Below are 24,504 nucleotides of genomic sequence, written 5' to 3' on the forward strand. Positions count from 1 at the left end.
AGGGTGATCCAGTTCACTCTGTGACAGCATTGTCTGCAAAGATGTAGGTGATGTGGGGGTATTGAAGACAAAAAATTCCTTGTACAAATTTTTATTCCATGGTTATGAATAATTTATTTGCTGATGGTGAATGGGTGCATACCTTATGTCAATTTACAATGACAATAAGAACAGCATCCTCAGAAATTAGGTTGAAATTGAGAGTGCTACCAAGCTGCAAGCATCAGGACATCGACAGATCACGAGATGTAATCAGTAAAAGAACCCTGAATGCCAACAAAAAAACACCAAAAGACTCCTGAACAAACTGCCCAGCTACAGCCAGTTTAGGGGATTTACCTGCCTCTATAACAGTCACAGGATGTCTCTAAAATGATTATGGAAAGTAGAGGAGTTATACTGAGAAAAGATCACTCTGCATCATATGTTTCTTACACTGCTACAAGGATGCCTTTGCAACATGATATTGCTGGAGATGGGATACAGGGATAGAGAAATGGGATACAGCAATAGCTGGTGTTAATTGGATTAATTAATCTGGATTAAACTGACATGCTCCTGTTGACAAAATTTGGTGTTTATGATTTTCTGTCAATGACTGTCTGTGGACACATAATGCAGTTTTAACTTTACAAATAGACCTGGGTGTGAAATGGTTCCCCCCAGCCAAAGAAGGTTTTTCAGTTTCAAAAATTGTTAGAGTTTTGAACTGGGACAATATTGAGACAAGACTTTTTCTCTCTCTTGAAAAAATTGGGGGTAGGAAGACTTGTTTGCCCCAGCAAGAAAAGTTGGATAATTAGGGCATGTCTCTGGGATTGAAGTCCTGATCTGTTTTAGGCAGGATGTGAACCTCTGTCCTCGTGAGTGCACTCAAAGCCTCCTGGCATTCAGTGATAATTGTGTGCAATGGTGAGGCTCTCTCTGCTTTTAATCAGAAATTGCATCCATGACCCAGTAAAGCTACTAAGAACTGCAGTGTATGTTCTCATGAAAAGACTTCCATTCTGAGAAATTGAGGCTTCCCCCCCACCCCCCAACAATGAAAACATTCTCTGCTTAGCAAGTTCTATATTGACTTCATATAAAAATCTTTTAAAATGCAGTTGTTCTGGGAACAGATGTCTCCAGAAGGCCTGTGAGATTTTAGGTAAAGACAAATGTCTCATGAGGTTTCAAGATGTTAGAAATCTTGCTAGGTCAGATTCCAGAATTTAGAAACTGTTCGTGCAGTTCTGTTCTTTCTTTCCCTTTGAGCTGAATTTCAGATACTGATCTTGCTCCAAAGTGTACAAATCAATGTGCTGTGATTTTGCCGTTCATTATTTTTACTGATTGGGTTTAAAAAGAAGTGTAAAGTGTTTCAAATACCATAGATACCGTCAGGTCCATGAAAAATATTTTGTAACATTTTACTTACACCATATTCAGTTAAAATGCAAAATTGTTTTCTTTGAAGTATGCAAATAATTTGGCTTTCCATTTTCTTTGTCTGCATTAAAGGGGTAATTTATTAATTGTCTTATACCTGCTTCAGTATATTGTAAATTGGTAGGAAAACAAAAATAAGCAACACTGTTGATACTGAAGCTTATTGCTAAGAGCAGAATTTTGCTCATTTTCTGTCATACAGTGGACCGTAGCTCAGCTTAGAAGGGACCTTGGTAGATCTCTAGTCCAGCTTCCTGCTCAAAGCAGCATCAGCTGCAAGAACCGGTTCCTCAGCTCTTCAGTGATTTGAGTCTAACCTCCATCCTCCTGGTGAGAGGTTTTCTCACTGGTTCCAGGGGAATCTTTAGCACTGTGGTTGTAGGGGCCTGCATCAATCTCTGATTTTGAAGTGCAGCCTTTGGCTACTTGTGGGGATTAGAGTCTTTCTATGTGCCTATAACATGATCACACAGTCCTCAGAAAATACAGTATTGGTGGTTGTCTTGGTCAAAACCTGTTGTTTCATGTAGATGCACCTGCTACCACAGCAAGGTCTGTTTGAGAGCTCTGGTCTGAGCTGAAACTTGCATTTCCTTCCAGCCAGGGGTGTTGCTGCTGCTCTGCTATGGGGATATAATGTTGTCAATATAATATTGAGATGATTTTCTTTCTCTGGAGACAACCTGGACATTCACTTTCTCACCTTCATCTTTTTTTTATCCTCATCTGGTTTTTATAATCCATATTATTATTGCCAATGTGATAATATTAGTGGGGTTTTTCTATTAGCACCTTAAACTAGTTTAGAATAATCCTGTTTATTCCCATTGTTTTCGGTGGGTATGTAGGTAGGATCTTGACTCCACTTTGTTGGCTTTCCCCTCTTCCTGATCACAGAAACTCATGACAAGTCTTCAACCTACTTTGAATTAATTTCTTCATCCCTGATGAGTACTTTTGTATTGAGACAAACCAGCACAACTCTAGTACAACATCTAGCTGTACTAGAACTGGTAGCATTCTCAGACTCCAAAATCTGTCTTTATTACATTAGTCTTTCTTCTACATCCATTTGAGTCTTGTCTCCAGTGTCTTCACTTGCTAAAATCTTCCTTGTGTAGATCTGGATGAAAGTGGTTCATTTTTGGTCTGTTTTGAACCATAGTTCTCTTGTGTTTGAACAAACAGAGTTCAATTTCCTACTTTCACTCACATAGGGAGATGTTCAACTTTATCATCATGTAGCTGGAGAAGTTCCTTGAGTTGTACCCCAATGTGAATTCCAAGCCTGTGGTTTTCATAACCTTCTTTGGAATTAAATGAGGTTCATACATTAGCTTTTCTTTGCTGTCTTTCTCCTCTGCAGCTATGGGACTTGTCCTGGCCCTTATAATACAGCCTTGGTGTAGTATTTGGAAGAGTATTTTTGTAATTTGTTTTAGTTATTTTAATTTTTTCTGAGTGAATATTTGCTTTTAAAAATTTCTTATTGCCAAGTTAGCTCAGCTTAGAAGGGACCTTGGTAGATCTCTAGTCCAGCTTCCTGCTCAAAGCAGCATCAGCTGCAAGAACCGGTTCCTCAGCTCTTCAGTGATTTGAGTCTAACCTCCATCCTCCTGGTGAGAGGTTTTCTCACTGGTTCCAGGGGAATCTTTAGCACTGTGGTTGTAGGGGCCTGCATCAATCTCTGATTTTGAAGTGCAGCCTTTGGCTACTGGTGGGGATTAGAGTCTTTCTATGTGCCTATAACATGATCACACAGTCCTCAGAAAAATACAGTATTGGTGGTTGTCTTGGTCAAAACCTGTTGTTTCATGTAGATGCACCTGCTACCACAGCAAGGTCTGTTTGAGAGCCCTGGTCTGAGCTGAAACTTGCATTTCCTTCCAGCCAGGGGTGTTGCTGCTGCTCTGCTATGGGGATATAATGTTGTCAATATAATATTGAGATGATTTTCTTTCTCTGGGGACAACCTGGACGTTCACTTTCTCATCTTCATCTTTTTTTATCGTCATCTGGTTTTTATAATCCATGTTATTATTGCCAATGTGATAATATTAGTGGGGTTTTTCTATTAGCACCTTAAACTAGTTTAGAATAATCCTGTTTATTCCCATTGTTTTCGGTGGGTATGTAGGTAGGATCTTGACTCCACTTTGTTGGCTTTCCCCTCTTCCTGATCACAGAAACTCATGACAAGTCTTCAACCTACTTTGAATTAATTTCTTCATCCCTGATGAGTACTTTTGTATTGAGACAAACCAGCACAACTCTAGTACAACATCTAGCTGTACTAGAACTGGTAGCATTCTCAGACTCCAAAATCTGTCTTTATTACATTAGTCTTTCTTCTACATCCATTTGAGTCTTGTCTCCAGTGTCTTCACTTGCTAAAATCTTCCTTGTGTAGATCTGGATGAAAGTGGTTCATTTTTGGTCTGTTTTGAACCATAGTTCTCTTGTGTTTGAACAAACAGAGTTCAATTTCCTACTTTCACTCACATAGGGAGATGTTCAACTTTATCATCATGTAGCTGGAGAAGTTCCTTGAGTTGTACCCCAATGTGAATTCCAAGCCTGTGGTTTTCATAACCTTCTTTGGAATTAAATGAGGTTCATACATTAGCTTTTCTTTGCTGTCTTTCTCCTCTGCAGCTATGGGACTTGTCCTGGCCCTTATAATACAGCCTTGGTGTAGTATTTGGAAGAGTATTTTTGTAATTTGTTTTAGTTATTTTAATTTTTTCTGAGTGAATATTTGCTTTTAAAAATTTCTTATTGCCAAGTTTGTTTTCGCCTCTAACTCCTTCTCAGTGTAAATTTTTTCCCACCTCTGTCCGTATTTCTAAATGGATGGCAAAGTTTAATGAATCCTTTGGTGTATAATCTGCATTAAAGATGTTCTACAAGAGGAAGATTAATTGAGCCTTTTCTTGAGGGGAAAAAAAAAGAATTACAATTTATAATGGAATCATTAATACTTAGAATTGTAATTTTTGGCTGAATTTGGAGGGAAACAAGATGGGAAGTACTGTATTTCCTTTCTCCCCTGCCTCAGCTTTTCTGTTTTTCTGACAGTCCATTTACAACTTGTCTGTCTTGACACATGGTCCAGCCCTCCATGTGGTAAGTTATTAGCCATGAACCTTATAAACACCACTGGAAGAAAAACCATTTAATTACCCATGACCAACAGTAACCATCAGTATTTAAATGATATCAGACTTCTAGCAGCAAGAGCTGATCTAAATTGAATCAGATTTACTTTGCTCTTTCAAAATAACTTTTACAGTTACTTTTACATGCCTGAGTGTAGCTGTGACCTGAAATATTGCTCCTTCTCTCCCTGCTTGAACTTCATTATTTTAGCTCCTAAGACATAAAAGAAGCCCTTTCTTCTAGCACCATGTCCCTCTTGACATCAGATTCTTGACTTTAGCATTTCCCAGCAGACTGTGGGCAGTGGAGCTCTGCTTGGTCTGAAGTTCTGAGGCACAACTGGAGGGCTTAATCTGGGCAGTGGGTCAGTAGATCACCATGGATTCCACGATCTGAAGAAACTGGGCATGGTTTTTTCCATGAAAAGCTGACTGTAACTTATACCACTTATATTGATTAGCTCCTTTTCAGGTTTGTTTTTACATACATTTCAGGTATCTTTCACTGCATATTTTTAAAACTGAAGACACTGCATTTGAGTTTGTTGAAATCTTATGATTTGTGTATTTTAAGGATGCATGCACTTTATTTTCAGTCAAATATTTATTTGAAAAATGAACTTTGTAGAGTTAATTTTACAGATTCACAGAACATGAAAATTGTTGTGAATTGGAAGGGACCCACAAGGATCATCAAGCTCAACTCTTAAGTAAATGGCCTGTACAGGGGTTGAACCCACAACTTTGCCATTATTAGCACCATGCTCTAGCCAACTAAGCTAGTTTCAGGGTATTGTATTAGTTTAAAAATTATTGCATTATTTAATTTTTTGATGTAATATCTATATTTTCTATATTTTTTGATGCAATATCTATATTTTATTTAAAATATTGTATCATAAAATAACATACAGTGTAAATATTTGACTTATCACATGAATTACAGTGTGTGGCTATAACTCACTAATTGAAAACAAATCTGGTCTGGAACATTATTTGGATATTAACAACGTAATGATGACATGACGTACAGACTTCATGAAAAACTATATTAGTCTATGTATATTTAATGAAGTATGCTGTATTTTTCTTAGTATGAAAATCTCTTTATGGATGGACTATAAATCAAAAGCTAAGTTAGAGTCTTGAAATACAACAGCCATATGTTGCCATGGTACTGTAAGTCAAGATAAATGTTAAAGATAATAATGGATATGCATAATAAGGTGTAGCAAAACTGAACGAAGAACCTAATAGATTATTGAATCCCCTATGGTTTTTACCACTTTTTCAACACTATTTTAAAATAGCACAGCTTGGTTATAATATAAATTTTGCTTCTGATACCCAGTAATTCTCATTTTAGGACTGTGATTAATGCTGCATACACAGAGAGAGCTAATGAATTTCTAATAGTGTAATTTTTGTCCATGTCAGCTAATCACATACTCAGATTTTTTTTTTTTTGTTTAAGGTGCAGTTAGTTAAGGATATTGTGCTAATCTCAGACACACAATATCACTGATGATATTTCTCATTTGTGTAATTGTGTATGATAACATTTTCTTGTCATTAAAGTACAAATTCTGTCTCATCCCACGTACGGTAGCAAAGACTAGTTTTGATCACCAAGTTCCATTTTTGCAATCTTTTATGTAAGATAAATCTTTTATGTATGTTTTTTGTATTTTTGTTTTTGGCATTTGATCTATGCTAATATCTGCTTATCATTTAAAGAGGGTAAAATGCTCTCTAATTAGCCGGTTGATAAAATTTTGGTACTTTGGCTTTCTGTGTTGTTGTTAGCCATGCATAAAATGCTTTCCTATTGATCAGTGCAGAATAGCCAGGGTTTAAACAGCTGACATCTGCTTACTTTAAAAAAAGAAAAAGAAAACAGAATAACAAACCATTTCAGCCTAATCTACCTCAAATGTGTGCATGTAAATGGGGGTCCATCTATTGACCTGCATTCTTTTCAGTTGTGGATTGGTCCACACGGTTTATGAAACCAGGAGGGCTGATTTGAAATGCAGATGTCGAGACAGTGAACTACACCCTCCCCTTTTTCCTTTGCTGTATCTGTCAGGGTGAAAAATGGCTTGCACAAGGGTCAGTCACCCATACTCACTTAATTACTTTCCTTGGACCTACAGAACTGTCACAAGCTGTGGTGGATGCAGGCGCTGTTCCTCTTTTAGTGCTCTGTATCCAGGAGCCAGAAATTGCTTTGAAAAGGATTGCTGCTTCAACTCTCAGTGATATTTCAAAGCATTCTCCAGAGTTAGCACAGACAGTAGTGGATGCAGGAGCTATCGCTCACTTAGCTCAGATGATCCTGAACCCTGATGCTAAACTGAAGGTACATTTATTTTTTTTTAAATCTCCATTATACCAGTCATTACTTGAGATTGAATCAAAAGACGTGGATGTGCATATTTATTTAGAAGCTCTTGGTTTGGGTGTTAACAAAATGTAACTATATAGTTAGTGACAAAGAGTTCTGCACATATGTACAAATTTAGCTACTGGATATAAACTGCAGCTCTGTGAGGAACAGCTAAACTAATCTTTAAAGTGAGAAGTATGGGATTTTTTAAAGAATATATAGTATATGAAGAATGCAACAGAAACTTTTAATAGGTAAGATTTGCACATTTCAGTTACAAAAAAGGTTTTGCATACTAAAGATTATATGATAAGCCAGTTAATAGTGAACTTATTGTATTTTAGAATGTACTGTCTGATGTGAATAGCTGTTGTCAAAGGTTTAATCACTAGTGTTTGACAAAAAAAAATTGCGTATTATAAATTTTCTGTCTTACTCTACCAAACAGAAGACAGCATGAAAATGCCACAAAAATTTCTTAATAGAAGATCTGACAGATCAAATTTGTGTAAATAAAAATACTTTATATAGATTTTAGTAAATTTTAAATTACAGTTTAAAATGGTGTGTGTATATATATATATATATATATATAAATACATACAAGCTTGAACGGGATAAAACAAAAGAGAAAGTTTTATTCAGAAACAGCAAATGTTCTGTGCCATTATATTTGTGAATGAATTGACTCAGTGAATTGTAAAATAGCTGTAATTGTTTTCCCTATCCTGCTTTGTTTTCCTTGATGCAATAGATTTTTGTGTGCAGGGGGAGTGTGTGTTGTGGGATGTTTGTATACTATTGATTTTATAACAATTTTTATTTACTAGCGTCAGGTGCTGTCAGCTCTAAGCCAAATAGCAAAGCATTCAGTGGATCTTGCAGAGTTGGTGGTTGAAGCAGAAATTTTCCCAGTTGTGCTCACATGCCTGAAGGACTCAGATGAATATGTCAAGAAAAATGGTGCAACTTTAATTAGAGAGATAGCAAAGCATACGCCCGAGGTAAAACCTTGAAAATGCAAATACAAGGTCATATCATTAGATTTTACACTTTAAATAAAATACAGGATTATTCTGTCATTTGCTTTTCGAAAGGGAGGGCAAATGGCTGTTTGGCATGTTCATTGGAAAATATGGAAATGCTGATATTATGAGATGTGTATTGAATATGAATTGGGTTAGGAAACTGGGAATCATAAAATGTATACCTAGCTACTTCATTCTATGAGATATCAGCACAGAGAGGGAGTTCTTGGCTGACAGTACTGTCAGTCCTAGATATTAAAAACATTATGAGAAAAGCCTCACAGAAGTCATGATACGAGCTAATAAATTGCAAGATCATCCTTTAACAATAATAGATGGTGTGTGTCTTTTAAAAAATCTTCAGGGGTGCTGGGATCACATTTTAATTATTTTTCCAATGACAGCGAAGGTCAAAAATTCTCTTATTTATTATTAACCTGATTGTAACTTGAGTTTGTAATTTGAGTTTGAGCATTTAGAGTGTTTTTGCCATAGGAAGGTGGGGATGTTTGGCAAAGTCAATACAAAATAAATAGGAAAACCATATAATTATAACTATGGTAATCTGCCAGACCACAGAGATAATTAAAAGGCTCTAAATATGACTTTGGAATGAAATATAAGCGATGTATTTGTGGAACACACTAATGCTGAGCATAGTAATTTCAAAATCATGATGCACACTTAACAACTGAGAAGTGTTTAAACATGAATGTTGTGCAGTTTCTTCAGCCTGCCAGTCTTTAAGCTGGTGATAAAAGTTTACAGTCTTGGCACATTTCCTGCTTTCTCTCTGTACCTCATGGGCAATGCAACTTCACCTCCTCAAAAAGTAAAGAAATTATCATTATCAAAAGGGGGCCCTGGAGTCAGAAGCCAGAGCCCAAACTCAGGATTGCAGTTTAAGCCAGAAGAGCTTCTGGCAGCAGATCCTCCACACAAGAGGAACTGGCCATGCTAGCAGCTCTCCAGAGGAGCACTAGGAGGCATCTTGGTGACTCCCAATGGGAAGTCACAGTCCGTGTCTGACTTGGAGTGACACAGGTGACTGGCCAGCTCTGGGAACTCTGTTCAAGCAACGCGCGTTGCAGTGGAGACTGGCTGCCAAATGGGATTTCTGGAGGACTTGGCTGTGTCATTTGAGACTCGTGGCTTTTGGATCTCGACTCTCTAGCTGCACATGCAGTAAAATTCCTGTGAAGTCATTTGAGACTCATGGCTTTTGGATCTCGACTCTCTAGCTGCACATGCAGTAAATTCCTGTGAAGGTCAGCAGCAGAGAGACTTGGAGCGAGGGCTGAGGGACACGGCAGGAGCTCTGCACGTCCAGGTGCACGTGGCTGTGTGCAGATGTAGCACTTGGTTGCCACTGGCTGTAATTCACAATTGTGTTAACAGATTTTGCTAAGTACTAACTGAAAGTTTCATCTGGCTGTTTCACGAAGAAAACAATCCCCTTTTAAAGGCTTTAAGACAGAGGTGGATTTCATATTTATAGCAATCACCTGGATTGGGAATTCATGTGCTGCAGTTTTGTTCATTTAATTTTGACTTTTAAGAACATGTTCCTTTTGCTTTGGAATCTGTAGGGAGAATGGGATATACCTAAAAACGTGGAAGAAAATAATAATAATTTTGATTACTATGCATTATTGATATAATACATATTCTACTGCTGTCCCTCAAGTGATGTGACAAGTTTGCTTTTGGTAGAAACCTGTGTTGCATAGCTTGATTATCATTTATAAGCAAGGCTATGTCATTTAGCATTCTGGGGCAGACTCCATTACCCATCAAGTGTGTTCCCTGGACACTTCCCTCAGAGCATGCTAACATGGCAGAATGGTGCAGGCCAAGTCAGTTTTGCACATCCAGAACAGTTGTCCTTGGCTTCAAGCCTTGGTGTGAGGATCCACAAGGGATTTTGTGCCACAGAGGTAATTTAGAATGCAGGTGAGAGGAGGAATGGGCCTTTCCCTCTGGCTCTGCACAGAACATAGGATGTTAGTTTGGGAATGAGAGGCCACTAGGATGAAACAGTATCTGGCTCATTAGGTGCATCTTCAAGATCAGTCGTGTGATAGGCTGTCATTTGCACTTTTCTCTGGTGTGTGATGATGGAGTTGGGAATATGTCAACAGCATCAAGGATTCAGAACTCTGATTTCCTTGCAGTATAGTCAATCAAAAACAAAGTAGCAAATGACCTCATTCCTGAAAACTTGATGCTGCACTTAGTTCCCAACAGTCTGTATGATACACTACTCTGATTCCAGCTTTATTTTGTAAAACAGCAGCAATACATTAAAAGGCTTCTCTGATGTGGTTCTTTATGCTTGTAGATACTTCAGCGTATCTAATCTGTTCTGTTTATCTTTTCAGCTTTCCCAGTTTATAGTAAATTCAGGTGGAGTTGCTGCTGTGGTTGATTGTATTGGCAGCTGCAGAGGGACCATCAGACTGCCTGGCATCATGGCACTTGGGTATGTGGCGGCTCATTCCGAGAACCTGTCAATGGCAGTCATTGTCTCCAAGGTTAGCTATCACTTTGTTGTCTTCCTGTAGTTCTTCAGCGGTATTCTTTGGTGCAGATACAAATTAACATAGGCAGAGAATGTATTTTGTGACAGGATTATATACTTGCTCTCCATGAATGCACTTTCTCCTAGTATTGCTGCTTTCTATGACTGAAATTCTGTGGCAACCTGATAAAATGGTGTTGAACCTTTTACAGAACACTGTGGATTAGTTGGTATTACAGTGTGTGATTTTTCTGTGTTGCAACTGCATGGGTACAGAAAATAAGTCACTGAATTTCTGTTGTCTGCTTCCTCTTAAAATGTGTATTTGTGGCTGCAGTGAAAGCTTCTTTGGAGCAACTGTGGTTAATGGCATGTTCTTCATTTACAAACATGGCTCTGCAAGTACTGCAGGATTATCTTGCAACAGCCATCTTCAGACTTGAACAGACCTCAGTTTATTATCTTTTGTAGTTTGATTCAGTTGTGCAAGTGACATTTCAAATGAGTAAAGTTATATGTTTTCAAGTTTAAATAAATTCTGCTGGGCAATGATATAGAAGAAGAAGAATTTGCAATGTTTGCAGTAGGTGAAATTAGTGCCTGGCTTAGTAGTCTGATGTGAATAATGCTAATTAATGACAGAAGGAAGGAAACAATTTCACTAACATTTTTGACCCATTTTCACACTATATCAGGCATTTAAAATGTATGTATGAGTGGAGCAACAAAACAATATAAATAAAGGAATAGAAATGTCTTCTAGTAGAAATGCAAGTTGAAAAATGGAAGTTGCTACAACATCATGTAGTATGCAGGGAAAGTAGGAGTGATCAAAAAATGCTCTTCTGTGTTTTAAAACTAAGGGAATTGATGCTTTTTTTGGCTATCTCTGGAGGCCCTTCTTCTCTGGATGTGTCTCTCTTTCCACTTTTAGCGATGCCTAGAGCAAATATGCTCCTGCTTTTGAGTGCTTGACATTAAGTGGGATGAAACCAGGATTAAATTCTGGAGGAAGCCCCTAAGTTAGATTTTTGAAGGATTATAATGATTCCTATCATAACTGAATGGAACTGCTGTGAGAGCTGTTTCAGGGATCTGGGCAAACTTTGATGAAATTAAATATGCTAATGATTGATCTACAAAAGAAATAATAACAAACCCGAATAAACCCAAAACCCATTAAAAAAAACAAACTGCTTCAGGGGAGATTAAGCTTGTGGAGTAGTACACAGTGCTGAGGATGGGGCTTGGTAAACTGGAACCATTCGAAAGAAATGCACTGTGGCATAACCATATGCAGTTAGACACTGATGATGTAAAGTGATAGATCCATTCCACGGTACTCTAAGCTGAAAGGATGGATTTTGAGCAATGATTTTTGGGATCATACTGGACAAACACTTCATTCTGGTCTTCTGCTGTAATGCAGTGGCAAAAACCCCCACAATTTAGTCCTTTGTGGTATGAAAGAGTAGAAGATGAAGCATTATTGGAAAAGAGAAGTTAATCTATTTGTTTTAGTAATATATGTAGTTCTACTGTCTGTATTTGAAAAGTGTCTTGGGGAAAAAACCCAAAACAACAAAGCAGAAAACTGCAGGAAAGAGTAAAGAAGGATTCATGGGATGGAGAAAAAGTTTTTTTTGATAGAGATTTAGTAGCCTTGCCTTACCTAAAGTAGCATGAAATGTTTCCTATTGGAGTGTTTTGGCATAAAATACCAGCTACTAATTAGTTGTGGAGAAAGTATAAAGATCCTGAACCAGAACAACTTTAGTAACAGCTGGATGTGAGGTCTCCACCTCTCAATGTCTGCAAATCAAAAGTTGAAGCCCTTCTTGAAGTGATTGGGTGAGTCAAACATGAACTACTGGACTCAAGAAGAGGTTGATAACTTGAAATCTAGTGCTATGGATAGTAAAAAAAGAAAGACTCAATGACTGAACCCTTCTGGTCTTAAACTGATTTCATAGAATCATAAGCACTCAAATTCTTTTATTTTCAGTCTGAGAAAAACTGCCACCTTTACCTAGTACAGCCTGAATTATGTTGTGTATTCTTTTTATACCTTAAATTTGCATGTTTGTTCAAACTGCTCTCTGACTTAGAACATTGAATCTGTTTATGTGTAACTATATTTATTAAGATTTATTAAAAATTCTTACTAATCATGATGCTGTAAAAGTATGACACCACTAGCATGCATTCTCTTACAGCTTTTTTCAGAAGAGTGTAAATAGAGAAACATTTTCTGACTCTCTGTATCTGTTTCGTATTGTCATTCCCTGGTCTACATTTGTAAAGGCTGTGCTTTTGATTAATGCTGCAGGGAATACCTCCACTGTGTGCCTGCTTGGTAGAAGAACATGAAGATCATATTAAGGCAGCAGCTGCTTGGGCCCTGGGACAGATTGGAAGGCACACTACTGAGCATGCACGTCATGTTGCAGTAGCAAACGTGCTGCCCACGCTGCTCGACATCTTTGCGGACGCAGGCAGCTCAGAAGATCTTAAAGCAAAAGCAAGTAGATTTGTAGTATTTGCATTGACATGGTGTATTCATTGTAATCAAGAGGTTTGAGTGCTTAAAAACTACTAAGTTATGTGTTTTTATTGATGCTCACCGAGTCACAGCTTTCCTGGGTGCAGTGTCTGGAGGCCGTGTCACTTGTTAGGGGACTGGCTGGTCCTAATGCGTGTGCATATGGTGTATACCACATCATATGCTACAGCCACCACAGTCTAATCCCTTTTTTTTTTTTCCCTGTTTAGATCAGAGTTGCATAGACCCATTTGCTGTAATTTCTTGTGACTCATTTCTAATTATCCACCTCTTTTTTGCAAGTATAAGCTCTTGTAGAAAATATTACAGTCCTTGTAATAATTGTGCCTACATTTTTATTATTATGATAAAACTGTAACAGCTAATCAAGGCTCTGCTCTTTAAAACATGCAACTGCCCATATTTAGGGCCTTTCCCTGTGTGGGAGCCAGTAGAGTTGCAGTTTAGTAAAGTGTGTTTCTGAGCAACAGTAAGAGTGTAATAGGACAGGATATGATCTCCCATGTTGCACTATGCTTCTGTACATTCCACTGAAATACCACATTCCATGTAAAGTACCTTTTATATAGTAATTTCCAGTAATCCCAAAAATATTGAAGCCAAATTACCTGTACCTGTAATCCTACCCAAGAAGGTTACTTCTGCTTGTATCAGTCAACACTGAGTTTGTTTCCAGAAATATGCACCAATGCACAATTGTTTCACTCTCTCTTTTCCCCCCTGCCTGGACAGTACTGCACTTTGCTATCCCAGACCAGCAGCCTCTCCTAGTAAGCCACTTCTAAAATACAATCTTTTAAAATATGTTTTGATTTAACTTTCTTATTATATTAGAGTACTTCAATTTACCTAAAGGGTCTACTCCAGCTTTCATTATAGTCAAAGGAAAATTGCCATTACTTTGACTGTAGATAACATAATAATAATAATATGATGCACTGTAGGTTTTGAGGTTTAATAAATCTAAGTAGAGAATTGATTCTTCATTAAGTAACCTGATAGATATAATAGTTTCTATTCAGAAATTGCTAATTGAAAATTCTGATCAATTTGCTTTTTTGATCAGACTTCAGTGATATATATGAATTCTTGTTGTTTTCATTGATATCTTACTACAGAAAGTTTATTTTGCATTTCAATAGACTAAGAAAGCCTTAAAGAACATTCTTCAGAAATGCACGTATCTACCAGCACTTGAACCACTGCTTCATGAGGCCCCTTCCAGTATTTTGCAGTATATTATTGGGCAGTTTAGTAAGGTAAGAAAAGGCTCTTCTTGGTGAGTAATATGTTAATTGCTAATTGTTTCCCATTTAGCCACTCTAAAGGTGTCATTGTTTTCTCAGGATCCTCAAGCATCCCCTTCCAAAGCAGTTTGGATCCTGTTCTTTTGTCTTATACAGCTGGATACTGTTTCATTTGGAATCTGCCATAATTCATCCTAAGACTGGGAAAACAGTTTCTTATAAGCAAGGTGTTTTTTCCTTCCTTGCCTCTTGAGATTAAGTGGAATATTAACTCATGTGCAAATATTTTCTCTTGAGCCAATGTATCACATAAATCCCAGTCACATCTGTTTTAGATAAACTACAAGCTGTCTGTACAGCACTGACTTAAGTCAGCTATTTTACAATAATATAAAGGCTTCACTCCTTTTATCCTGATTAATTTTCAGTCTCAAATAAGTGTAAAAATTCCAAATCTTTTCTTATCCCTCTCAAAATTTTGAAATAATAGCTGTTAAATACATTGTTGATTTGAATGCAGCATGTAAAAGTGATACAATTTATTCAAAATATTTAAAATCTGTAAGTAATTGCTAACTAACTGGGAGACTTGCAATGTCTGTCATGTTCAGCTCGTGCTGGGAATTCTGTTCAACTATAGACTATGTTTAGTGCAATACTCTGCAGTGTAACCTGTTAGCAGGGTATACCAAGCTGTGTTGGTGAGATGTTCTTTCTGGAAATGGCCAAGTAAAACACTCTTGATACTCAGTTCTGGTCATGACAGATCTGGAAGCACTGCTGTTGGTAGTGCAGTTTCCTGATTATGTTGCCACAGTTTCATTTCTCTTGTCTTCTTGGTAGGGCTGTTCAAAGAATGGAGATTTGCACAGAATCCAGTCCCTTTTGCTTCTCTGTTCTGACTGGAGCTATTAATGAGCCAAGTGCATAGCAATTGGTTATCCAGTGTATATTTGAACATTGCTTGCTATTGAAATAGTTTTGTGCCCTTCATATCAGCAGATATTTTGTTTAGTTTCAATTATCTCCTTTGCCTATATGTTATTAAATACACTTGTCTGGCGTTTGTTCTTCTGAAGTGTACTCTTAATTTTAAGTTCTCTGTAGTAAAAGCATTTTTCTCTCCTGCTTGGCAATTTCCTATTCTTAGAGCTGTGGTCTGTTACTTCTGTGGGCTTATTTATGGCACAGTAAAAGCCTTATTTCCAAGCTGTGCTTCAAAATGGGGTGCTGTTTGTTTTTTGTGCTGGACTGTGCATTTTAACATTAGCATTTTCAGAGCCTGTGCAGTTCTGTGCTGTCTCAGGTTGGACTGGAGGAAGAGGCTGTGTCTCAGAGGTGCTCTCTCTCTTTAGGGCCTCTTCCCAGAGAGTTTTCTGCTGTCTTATCCAGCCTGGAAGTCACAGTGTGGAGGAGGAAGGCAGGGAAAGGGCCATATCCTGTCTCCTTGCTAGTTCCTCCTTGGCAGTTCTTGTTGTGGGAGATATGTGAAAACAGACGTCTGTTCAGTTCCCACAACGAAAAAAATCACAGTTGTTCCTGACACTTCTGTGGAGCATAGAATAGAGAGAAGTCTTTGTGCTCTCCTGCTTTTTCTTTACCTGTCTGTTGATTTTGTACAGCCTAGAGGAACCACAGAAATGCAGCTTGTTTGCCTGTATGCATGGAAGAAATTTTGTCCTTTTTCTTCATCCTTTTAGGCATTCCCTTCCTCATTTGAGGCTCTTGTTTTACACTGAAACACAGTCAAATTTATGGCTTAATGTCTGAGCAATGTGGAAGCTACAAAATGCTTTTGCCCTCATAATTTGTAACTCTCAGAGTTGGTTTTAAACGCATCTGGTTTTGCTGTAGATGCAGCTGACATCTTGCATTATCTTTCTATCTTTTTCTCTCTATTTTTTTTTAATAATATTGCAGCCCTATGGGCCTATGGACTACATGCTGTCATTCTCCCTCGCCTGGCCCAGCCCCCACCTCCCTCCCTCCCTCCCTCCCTTCATTCCTCCCTCCCTCCCTGCCTGCCTGCCGTCCTCTGGACAGAGCTGCGTATTGGCATCACTCAGGGAGCACAGAATGTTATTGTCTGATCATTTCTGCTTCTCATCCCCTTTGGCTGCAGAAACTTCACGTTTTTGCTTTGTGTGTGTGTTTGTAAAAGGCTTCCATGGCTACACAGTGTGTTAAAGGATTTTAATATCTAGGAATTTAATAGTAGCATGTAATGCTTCAAGGCTGTATTGTTCACTTGCAACAATTCTCAGTATTGTCTTCATGCACTAATCTATACTAGATCATTATAACGATATAAAATTCAGCTCTACAATTAAACTGTGGGAATTGACATAAAAGACCCAAATAACTTGGTTTAAGTGGAACAGATGCTGTTGTTATTCCATGTTAGTGTTCTGTTTTGATTATCCATTTATTCTCCACAATCTTACTGTCTCTGTAGGAATAATTCAAGAAATATTATTTATGTAAGACTAAATATTAAATTAATTATTTTATGTATGTTATGTATTAAAGTACATGATGAATTATGTTGTAATCATAAAGGGCTGGTTTCTGGGTTTTTTTTCCCTATACAGCTGGGTGTTATAATACAGTAGTCATTACAGATGTTGTTTCTCTGATTTTCCATTTTATCTGTCTTCTGAATTAAAAACAAATAAGCAATATTTGAGCCTAGTGGCATACAGATGAATTCAAAAGATTTTTTTAAAATGTACTGTTCTGTGTGTAGGTGTTACCACATGACAGTAAAGCACGTCGTCTCTTTGTAACAACTGGTGGACTTAAAAAGGTTCAAGAAATAAAAGCAGAACCTGGGTCACTTCTTCAGGAATATATCAACACTATTAACAATTGCTATCCAGAGGAAATAGTAAGGTAGGAAAAATGAAATTTAAAGAATTCATACTTGTAACATTGTTAGATGTTTTTCACAGGAACAACACAAAAGAAGGATTTAAAATAGTAATTTAACTCCTGTGTGAATTTTGGTTTTAATAAAACCAAAGTATAACATTTGGTTAATTGCCCCAGCAGTAACACAACCTCTGGACACAAACATTAGAATGCTTTCTCTTTTTGTATTTGGAATCAGATTTCTTTGTCTGTCAACAAAGCCCAAATATTCAGGCTCTTGCAGGAAAGTGTGACAAAAAGTCAGTCCTGCACTGCCCAGATGGACTCTGAGTCTTCAGTACAACCACTCATATTTATGAATGTCTGTGAGAAATTTATTTTGGTAACTTATTTGTGGATTTCTTAGCCTCCAAAAATACAGGTATTGGTGAATCTTTGGTTGCATCCTGACTTTCATAATAATGTGTCTGACCTAGAGTATTCAGAGGCTCCTTTGAAACTTCCTCTGATGCACAGAGGGTCCGGAGGCTCTCCTGCACAGTTGGTCTGCCCACAGCTGCCCTTCCTCCCTGAGCCTCATCACAAGGCTTAAGTGTTATATAAAAGGACCATACACCAGCTGTCTGCACCGAGTTGAACTTTGCCCTTAATGAATACAGAAACACTATTAAATAGCTTACAGTCAAAATGTCACCATCCTAAATTGTAATAATGAGAGAAATGCCCTCCTAGATTCTAGATATCCATTTACCAGTCCTTCACTCCATCAACACATCAGAAGGATGTTGTACTCATGTACTCCCTCTACAGGCTCTGAAAATCTGCATCATCAATTTTAATTATAGCAGCAGAGTTCTTCAGCTAATAGTAGCTAGAAACTAAGTCTCACAAAATGAAGCTCTGTTTGTCTCTACAAAGAAAAGCCAGTGGCTGTCAAATGGGTAAAAGCAAAGTGATAAAGAAATTTTATACTGCAGCTAGTACTTCAGAGGGAAAGAGGAATTTTGTTTATGCTTTTCTGGAACATTAATAATGTTTTTTTTGTTATACCTATTTTTTCCCCTGTAAATGAAAAAAGGTTACTCATCCAGCCTGGGATGTAATAAAGGAAAAGGCCCCTCTGAGCATCTCTTGCTTGCCTGTCTGTGCTTCTGCCTGATGTTTGTTGTGCTGCCTGAGGCACAGTAGCTGTGATAGAATCCAGCTCTGGGTTTGTCCTGGAGACCTGGACCTTATTTTAGGCTGTTTGCAGACTGGATACAGTAATGCATTGGAAAGTTAGCTTTACAAATCACAGAACTAGTAAGAGGTTTAAAAAGAGTTTAATTATGCAGAAATTATTCAGAAAAATGAAAATTAACAAGGTAAATAGGGAAATCCCTTGAAGGGAAAGCATTGGAAATTTTTTGGAGTATATTTTAGGCTTACATTACATGGAGGTGTGTTCCTGTCTCTTTATAATTTAAGCTTTCAGGGCTCAGAGGTGGCAATTCACATGCCTGCAAAACTAGAAATATACTGAGATGTATATGTTTTTAGAATAATAAAGTATTAAATTTCAGATACTCTTAACCTGGAAAACAAGAACTAAATGCAGCTTTGATGCTGGCATATTGGATGCATGTAGTTGGTCCATTGTGGAAAACCAGTTGAATGACAGCAGGACAGTAATGGGACCACAGAGTCCTACTCTAATGAAAACCTCTGGATAGTGTCCATCCTTGATTACAGAGAGAAGGTCACTGTGACTTTTTTTTTTTTGTTCCAGAACCAGTGTCCCTCTCATGGATGTAGGCTTGATGTGAGTTTTGGGGTGTGTGCTAATATCTGACAAGCAGCAGCAGACTATTGTCATTTGCAGCCGACAGTTCTGTGCAAACTCATGCTTTTTTTATTAAAGGCCATAATTTCAAAAGAAGCCAGCACCTACATTTCTTATGGCAGCTGAAGCTGAACCTATCTAAAACGTAGCCACTTACCTACATGCCCTAAAAGAAGCCAAATGTATTTTAAAAAAACTGACTTCCAAGTATAAATGATAATGTAAGTTGAAAAGCAGGTTGTTAAAACATTGTAGGGGAGTAACTGTAGAATTCCTTGACCAGTATTTAATGCTAGGATTTTTTTCTTGATCAGTAGAAATATGCATAGTATTTCATTACTTTGCACAGAACATGCCTTGTAGTCTAACACACAAACAAAATGTTTCTCTTTCAGGTATTATTCCCCTGGATATTCTGAGATACTTCTGGAAAGGGTGGAAAATTACCAACCAGTTTTATAAACTTCAGTGTTTTATTAGAGCTGCATTTCACATTTATGCCTTTATGACAGTAATACAAATACAGCTGTTGAAAGCCTTGCTTGATTCTCAAATCTCTTTTTACTATTTGCACTACTGAAAAAGCTCAGCAATTCTATAAAGCTGTATTTTGTTCTTTATAAACTTGTTTGTTGTTACATTTTTGTTCCTTTTTGTTTTACTTTAACATTACTACCAGATATTGCCACATATATGAATGGAATTTCATGCAGGGGTGATGATTTATCACAGAAGCTTTTTTAGAATCAGTCATTTCCTTTTCCTTCTGCAAGAAAAGTTTGTCATCTCATTCAAATTTTAGCCTTCTCAGTACTATTGCCATTTTCTCCTTTTGCTTTTGTATATTGTTTAAAACTTCCCAGGCTTGATGATGGGGGAAAAAGTAGACCCCTGTGCTTTTTCTAATTATGGAATTCTTTCTGCACTGAGATATCTCCTACTGCTGCCTTTGGGGAAGTAAAGTGTTGTGATTTTACATCTCCAAACATGTTAGTAGCAGCTAAACAAAGAAATAATCACAGATTAAGATGATACAAGGGCTGAATTCTTCATGATATGGTCTTCTGGTGATCCTGGCCTGGTAGATAATACATCTTCTGCAAAAATCCTCCTAATTAAGGAGGATTTGCTGTGGAGAAAGGGGCAATACACTGTTTGGTCTGTGCATGGTTGTTCCTGTTGAGAAGGACAGAGTGAGCTCAGAACTTCACGGACGCGAAGGGAAGGGCCCTGGGAGCTTTGGTTCTGGGCTCAGCAGCACACGGGTGTGCCTCAGAGGAGAGCAGGCTTGCCTGGCTGCAGCAGCACCGTGAGCAAAGGTCTGAGCACATTCACAGGAAATCTGAGGACACTTAGGTTGCACTGATTGGACTGATGGGACTAAGGTGGCTTAGGATTTATCCTTCAAGAGCTCAAATAGCTGAAGAGTTGAGTTAAAACACGTTTGGAACTTAAGTCTTGAAGCTGCATCAACGTAGAGATGTATAACCTCTCCCATCTGAAGAACATCCTGGAACTATTTTTACCTTCTTTTGGAGAGTGAAAAGACTTTTACATTCTGCTTACTACTCTGGTGTATCACACAGCAAACAACCCTCTAGTCTTCCCTTAAATGTAACTATCATTTACCACTTTTTGTTCTAACCATTTTTCTCTTTATCATTTGCAGCAGTTTGGGGGAGTGTGGTTTTTTTTTTGTTTGTTTTGGTTGTTGTTGTTGTGTTGTTGTTTTGTTTTGTTTTTCATTTTTCCCAAAGACTACTCAACAGTGTTTCTGGAATGGGATATGAAAATACTGGCAGCCACAAGGAAAGATAATATTTGAAAACCTCCACTGGAGAGAAACTGACCTACTTTCTTAAACATATAACTGAATGGGTTTATAAAAGAAGGATAGTCTCATCTATTACTTGTAAAGCAGGAGCAAAGACTGATTGCAGTTGGAAATTATTTAGAGTGGCTTTTCTTTGCCAAATTCCAAATTACTATTTTTTTTATTCTTGTCAGCATATTTTTCAATGGTTCACAAAAACATGGGTGGGCTATCCTGTGTTAAAATTTATTTCTACAGAGGGCTGTGCTCCTGCTGTGAGGTACTTGGTGGTCTCAGACTCTGCTTTTCAGGAGGAGCAGGGGATGCACAGTACCTTACTGTAAGGAGACTGTTGGTGCCATGAATGTTGATATAGAATCCACACCAGATGGGTTCTTTCCTAGCCCACAGCTAAGTGAAAAGCCTTAGAACTGACTAGCTTCTACCAAATGCCTTTTTGATTTTAGTGTTTATTGTTTATAGTGACATTAATGCTAGGATATTCTGGCACTGTTAATGCTAGCGGAAAAAACTTTGAGATTTGAACTTAATAAGATTGTTGTTAAGAGTAATACTCAATAATTTTCTCACATGCATTGTGGATATTTAAAAATCAAATCTTGTACAACCCCTGAAACAAAATGCGATGGAAGGGCTTCAAGACAGTCTCGAAAGATCTGAAGCCTCATTTTTCCCTAACAGAGCAGAAGTGGTGCAGAGGGCTGTGTGCAGATGGGAGGCAGCAGAGGCATGGAGCTGTGTCCCCATAGCTGCCTCGTGTGCTCGGGAGCACCCCCACCCCACACAATGCTAATGTATATGTTTTGTGCAGAGAGAGCAAAGAGGCTTCAGTCCCCTGACAAATGTGCTCCTGCTGTGTCACACTGTGCTACACTGTAAGGATTCCACAGGGTTAAATTTCAATGCCTAAACAATTTGTTCACAGTCTTTTCACAGTCTTTTTCTGATTCCTGACAAAGGAAATGATTGCACAAGGCAAACCTTCAAAGCGATCTGATTGTGTAGAGCACAATCTAAATCAGACCTAGCATAAATACATCTTTACATCCCTGGGCAGCTCTGGCCTGGGCCAGTGGCTGTTTGGCCTCTTGTCGCAGGATTCCTGGATGATGCCACATCCCATTAGGCTGTGGCAGTGCAAAGTCCTCTCCCACGTAGTTTGAGACCCTGGCAGTTGTTCTTTGCTGGCAGGCTGCTTCTCTGCCTTGCACAAACACCTTGTGGCTGGAGGCTCCCCTGGACGTACACGTCTACACAAGACAGACCTAGGCCTTTACAGCAGAATTATTCCTAATTTGTATTTTACTAATGTAACCGTGGCAAGAGTTGCTTTTTTCCTGTAGTGTCTCAAAAGGTGTTTCTTCGCTGTTTCTATTCCATTCTCTCATTTGGTTTAAGTCATCATCTAAAACTATATTAATGTTTGTAATAGCTGTTCTTGCAGGCTTCAAGTGTGCATCATTTGTCTCAATTTCATATAATAAAATGTAGATTTGCATTTTAATTCGTTCAAATGCTGTTTTCATGCAAGTGTGTGACTGTGGTGCTAGAGAAGATGAACAACAGGCTCATTTTGCAGCTTGGCCCCTACACTGCCTTTGGATATTTGTCTCAGCTTACCACTCAGCAGTGCCTACTTTGGAGCTTAGGACATACAGGCATTTCAAGTAAGAGTCCCTCTCACAGAGGTGGCTTATTAAGACACACAAAGATAATTAAGCCAGTGCTTTGGCAGAAATAAATGTAAGCCCTTAAATAATTTTGCCTGTTCCTTTGACTGCGGCATTGTGACTTTTCAACTCAAATCTCTAAAGATCTTCTCTGGGGGCCTGAGCCGTGATTTCTGTCTGCATTACTACAGTTATTACATCTACAGATGTAAACCAGGGCCTTGACAGAACTTGTGGATGTGTAGAACTTTTACCATATTTCATTCAGCAGATGGATTAACTGCCCTACAAAAGCTCCTTTCTTTATCTGAATGACTGGAAACCTAGAGGATCTGAAAAGAGGAAATTCAAGGAGTTCAACTCTTGTGCATATAATATGTTCTGCGTGTCCAGAGGGATTTACCAAGGGATTGCTTTGTCTCATCTGAAGTGATCAAGCTGCTGGAGATCTGCATCTTAACAAACAAATGAACAAAATGTTGAAGGAGTTGAATGGAACTGGTGGAGGAAATGAACCTCATATTGTGACACAAAGCATAAAGTTATTGTAATTAGGAAGTGGATGGAGTGTTAGTAGATCTTCAAGTGTTCTTGATTTGGTCTAGGGGGTTGTGAATTAGCCTGGCCCAAGGGGAGTTTTAAGCATGGAAAATGCCACGGGATGCTTTCAACTTTGTTATAAATTGGAGTCCTCTGAGTTCTGGGTATGAAGGCGTGGCAGACAATTGTCTCACCATGTGAGGAATCTGTGAAAGCATGCTTGCCTCAATTTCTTCCCTAACGGCTGCTTGGTATCCAGTATCTTGGTTATTGGAATTTTAGATCTCCTTTTGTGACTGGCGGGGGAAGGAAATATGGAGTGGGACTGGATTGCAAAGCCAGTGGTTCCACTTCTCACACTGACATAGGATTGCTTTTATGGTCTTGGATAATTATTACAAATCCCTATGATTCATCATCTTCATCTGTGAAGTATCTGTTCTACTCCTTTGTTAACTTACAGAAGTGCTGGGAAAATTAAATTCATATGAGAGATTGATGCAGCAGAACTTAAGTTCTTTATAACTAATACCATATTCAGAAAGAAATATTGTTCAAGAACCTACAAAAATTTACCTAGATTTTTAGAACTGGAGTTGAACTAAGAGTCAGTGGATGTTGTGAGTTTCCTCATCTGATAAAATTTAAAGGAATCACAGAGAAAGAGGAAATTATTGGATCTTGTGACTATACTAAAACTATTGATGTTATTTTTGTATAATACTTAACTGATAATATTGATGCTACTGTGCTTTATTCTGCAGCCAGCTCTGTAATTTAGCTAGTGAAAATACTAATTACCTTATTACCACTGTACTGTATTTCTGGATACAGCACAAAAGACTGAGTTAGAAAATATGTATAAGCAACACTAACACATATTTTGATGACGAGAATGCCTTTTAAACCAGGAAATGGTTTTGTGCTGCCTTTCAGGAGAAGTTACTCCTGCTAGGGTTGAGCACGTTCCATGGCTGTGTCCCTCCCGCCCGGAGGTCGGATCAGGAGCTGGGAGTGCTGAGGGACTGGGAGCTGCTGGCCCTAGCACAAACCAGTTGTGTTCACTCTCGTGCATCAGCAAGCCGTGGAGAGGAGCAATGCAAGGCTGCTAATGTCATCCATTTAGCATATTTCCAGAGATTTTGAAGGCTTGCTTTTTCTTCATAAATACATGCTTGTTCTGACTTCCAAATTGAGTTAAATTATAGGTATCCAGATTAACATTACTGTTCTATATTTTATTCCTTTTGTAACAAAAACTAGACTTCAAGAGGTGAGAGAAGTGTGTTTTAGTGTATTTCTTTAAAACAAAGCTTTTGATTACTTATTTTGTGTCAAATTTAGCAGCAGAACTCTTCATAATCTTATGATGAGATGCCCTTTGCTCTCAAGGAAAGTTCTGTCTTCACTGATGCAGACTAGTGATGTGT

At 38.1% G+C, this 24,504-nt stretch overlaps 1 protein-coding gene across 4 annotated transcripts in view; it reads left to right on the top strand.

Moving 5' to 3' along the window:
- Positions 1-19,654, top strand: part of SPAG6 (sperm associated antigen 6) — a 35,842-nt gene extending 16,188 nt beyond the window's left edge. For 3 of the 4 annotated variants that reach the window (XM_039709941.1, XM_039709951.1, XM_039709969.1), the window contains 7 exons: positions 6,746-6,951; positions 7,809-7,982; positions 10,388-10,540; positions 12,857-13,048; positions 14,233-14,349; positions 17,084-17,229; positions 19,426-19,654. In XM_039709941.1, coding sequence (XP_039565875.1) covers positions 6,746-6,951; positions 7,809-7,982; positions 10,388-10,540; positions 12,857-13,048; positions 14,233-14,349; positions 17,084-17,229; positions 19,426-19,492 — 1,055 coding nt within the window. In that variant the 3' untranslated portion in view covers positions 19,493-19,654. The remainder of the gene's footprint in view (positions 1-6,745; positions 6,952-7,808; positions 7,983-10,387; positions 10,541-12,856; positions 13,049-14,232; positions 14,350-17,083; positions 17,230-19,425) is intronic. The other variant, XM_039709960.1, reaches the window with a different exon arrangement.
- Positions 19,655-24,504: the final 4,850 nt, after the last annotated feature.

Source organism: Passer montanus, unplaced genomic scaffold (assembly GCF_014805655.1).
Source record: "Passer montanus isolate IOZ18808 unplaced genomic scaffold, ASM1480565v1 scaffold10, whole genome shotgun sequence".
NCBI classification, from domain to species: Eukaryota; Metazoa; Chordata; class Aves; order Passeriformes; family Passeridae; genus Passer; species Passer montanus.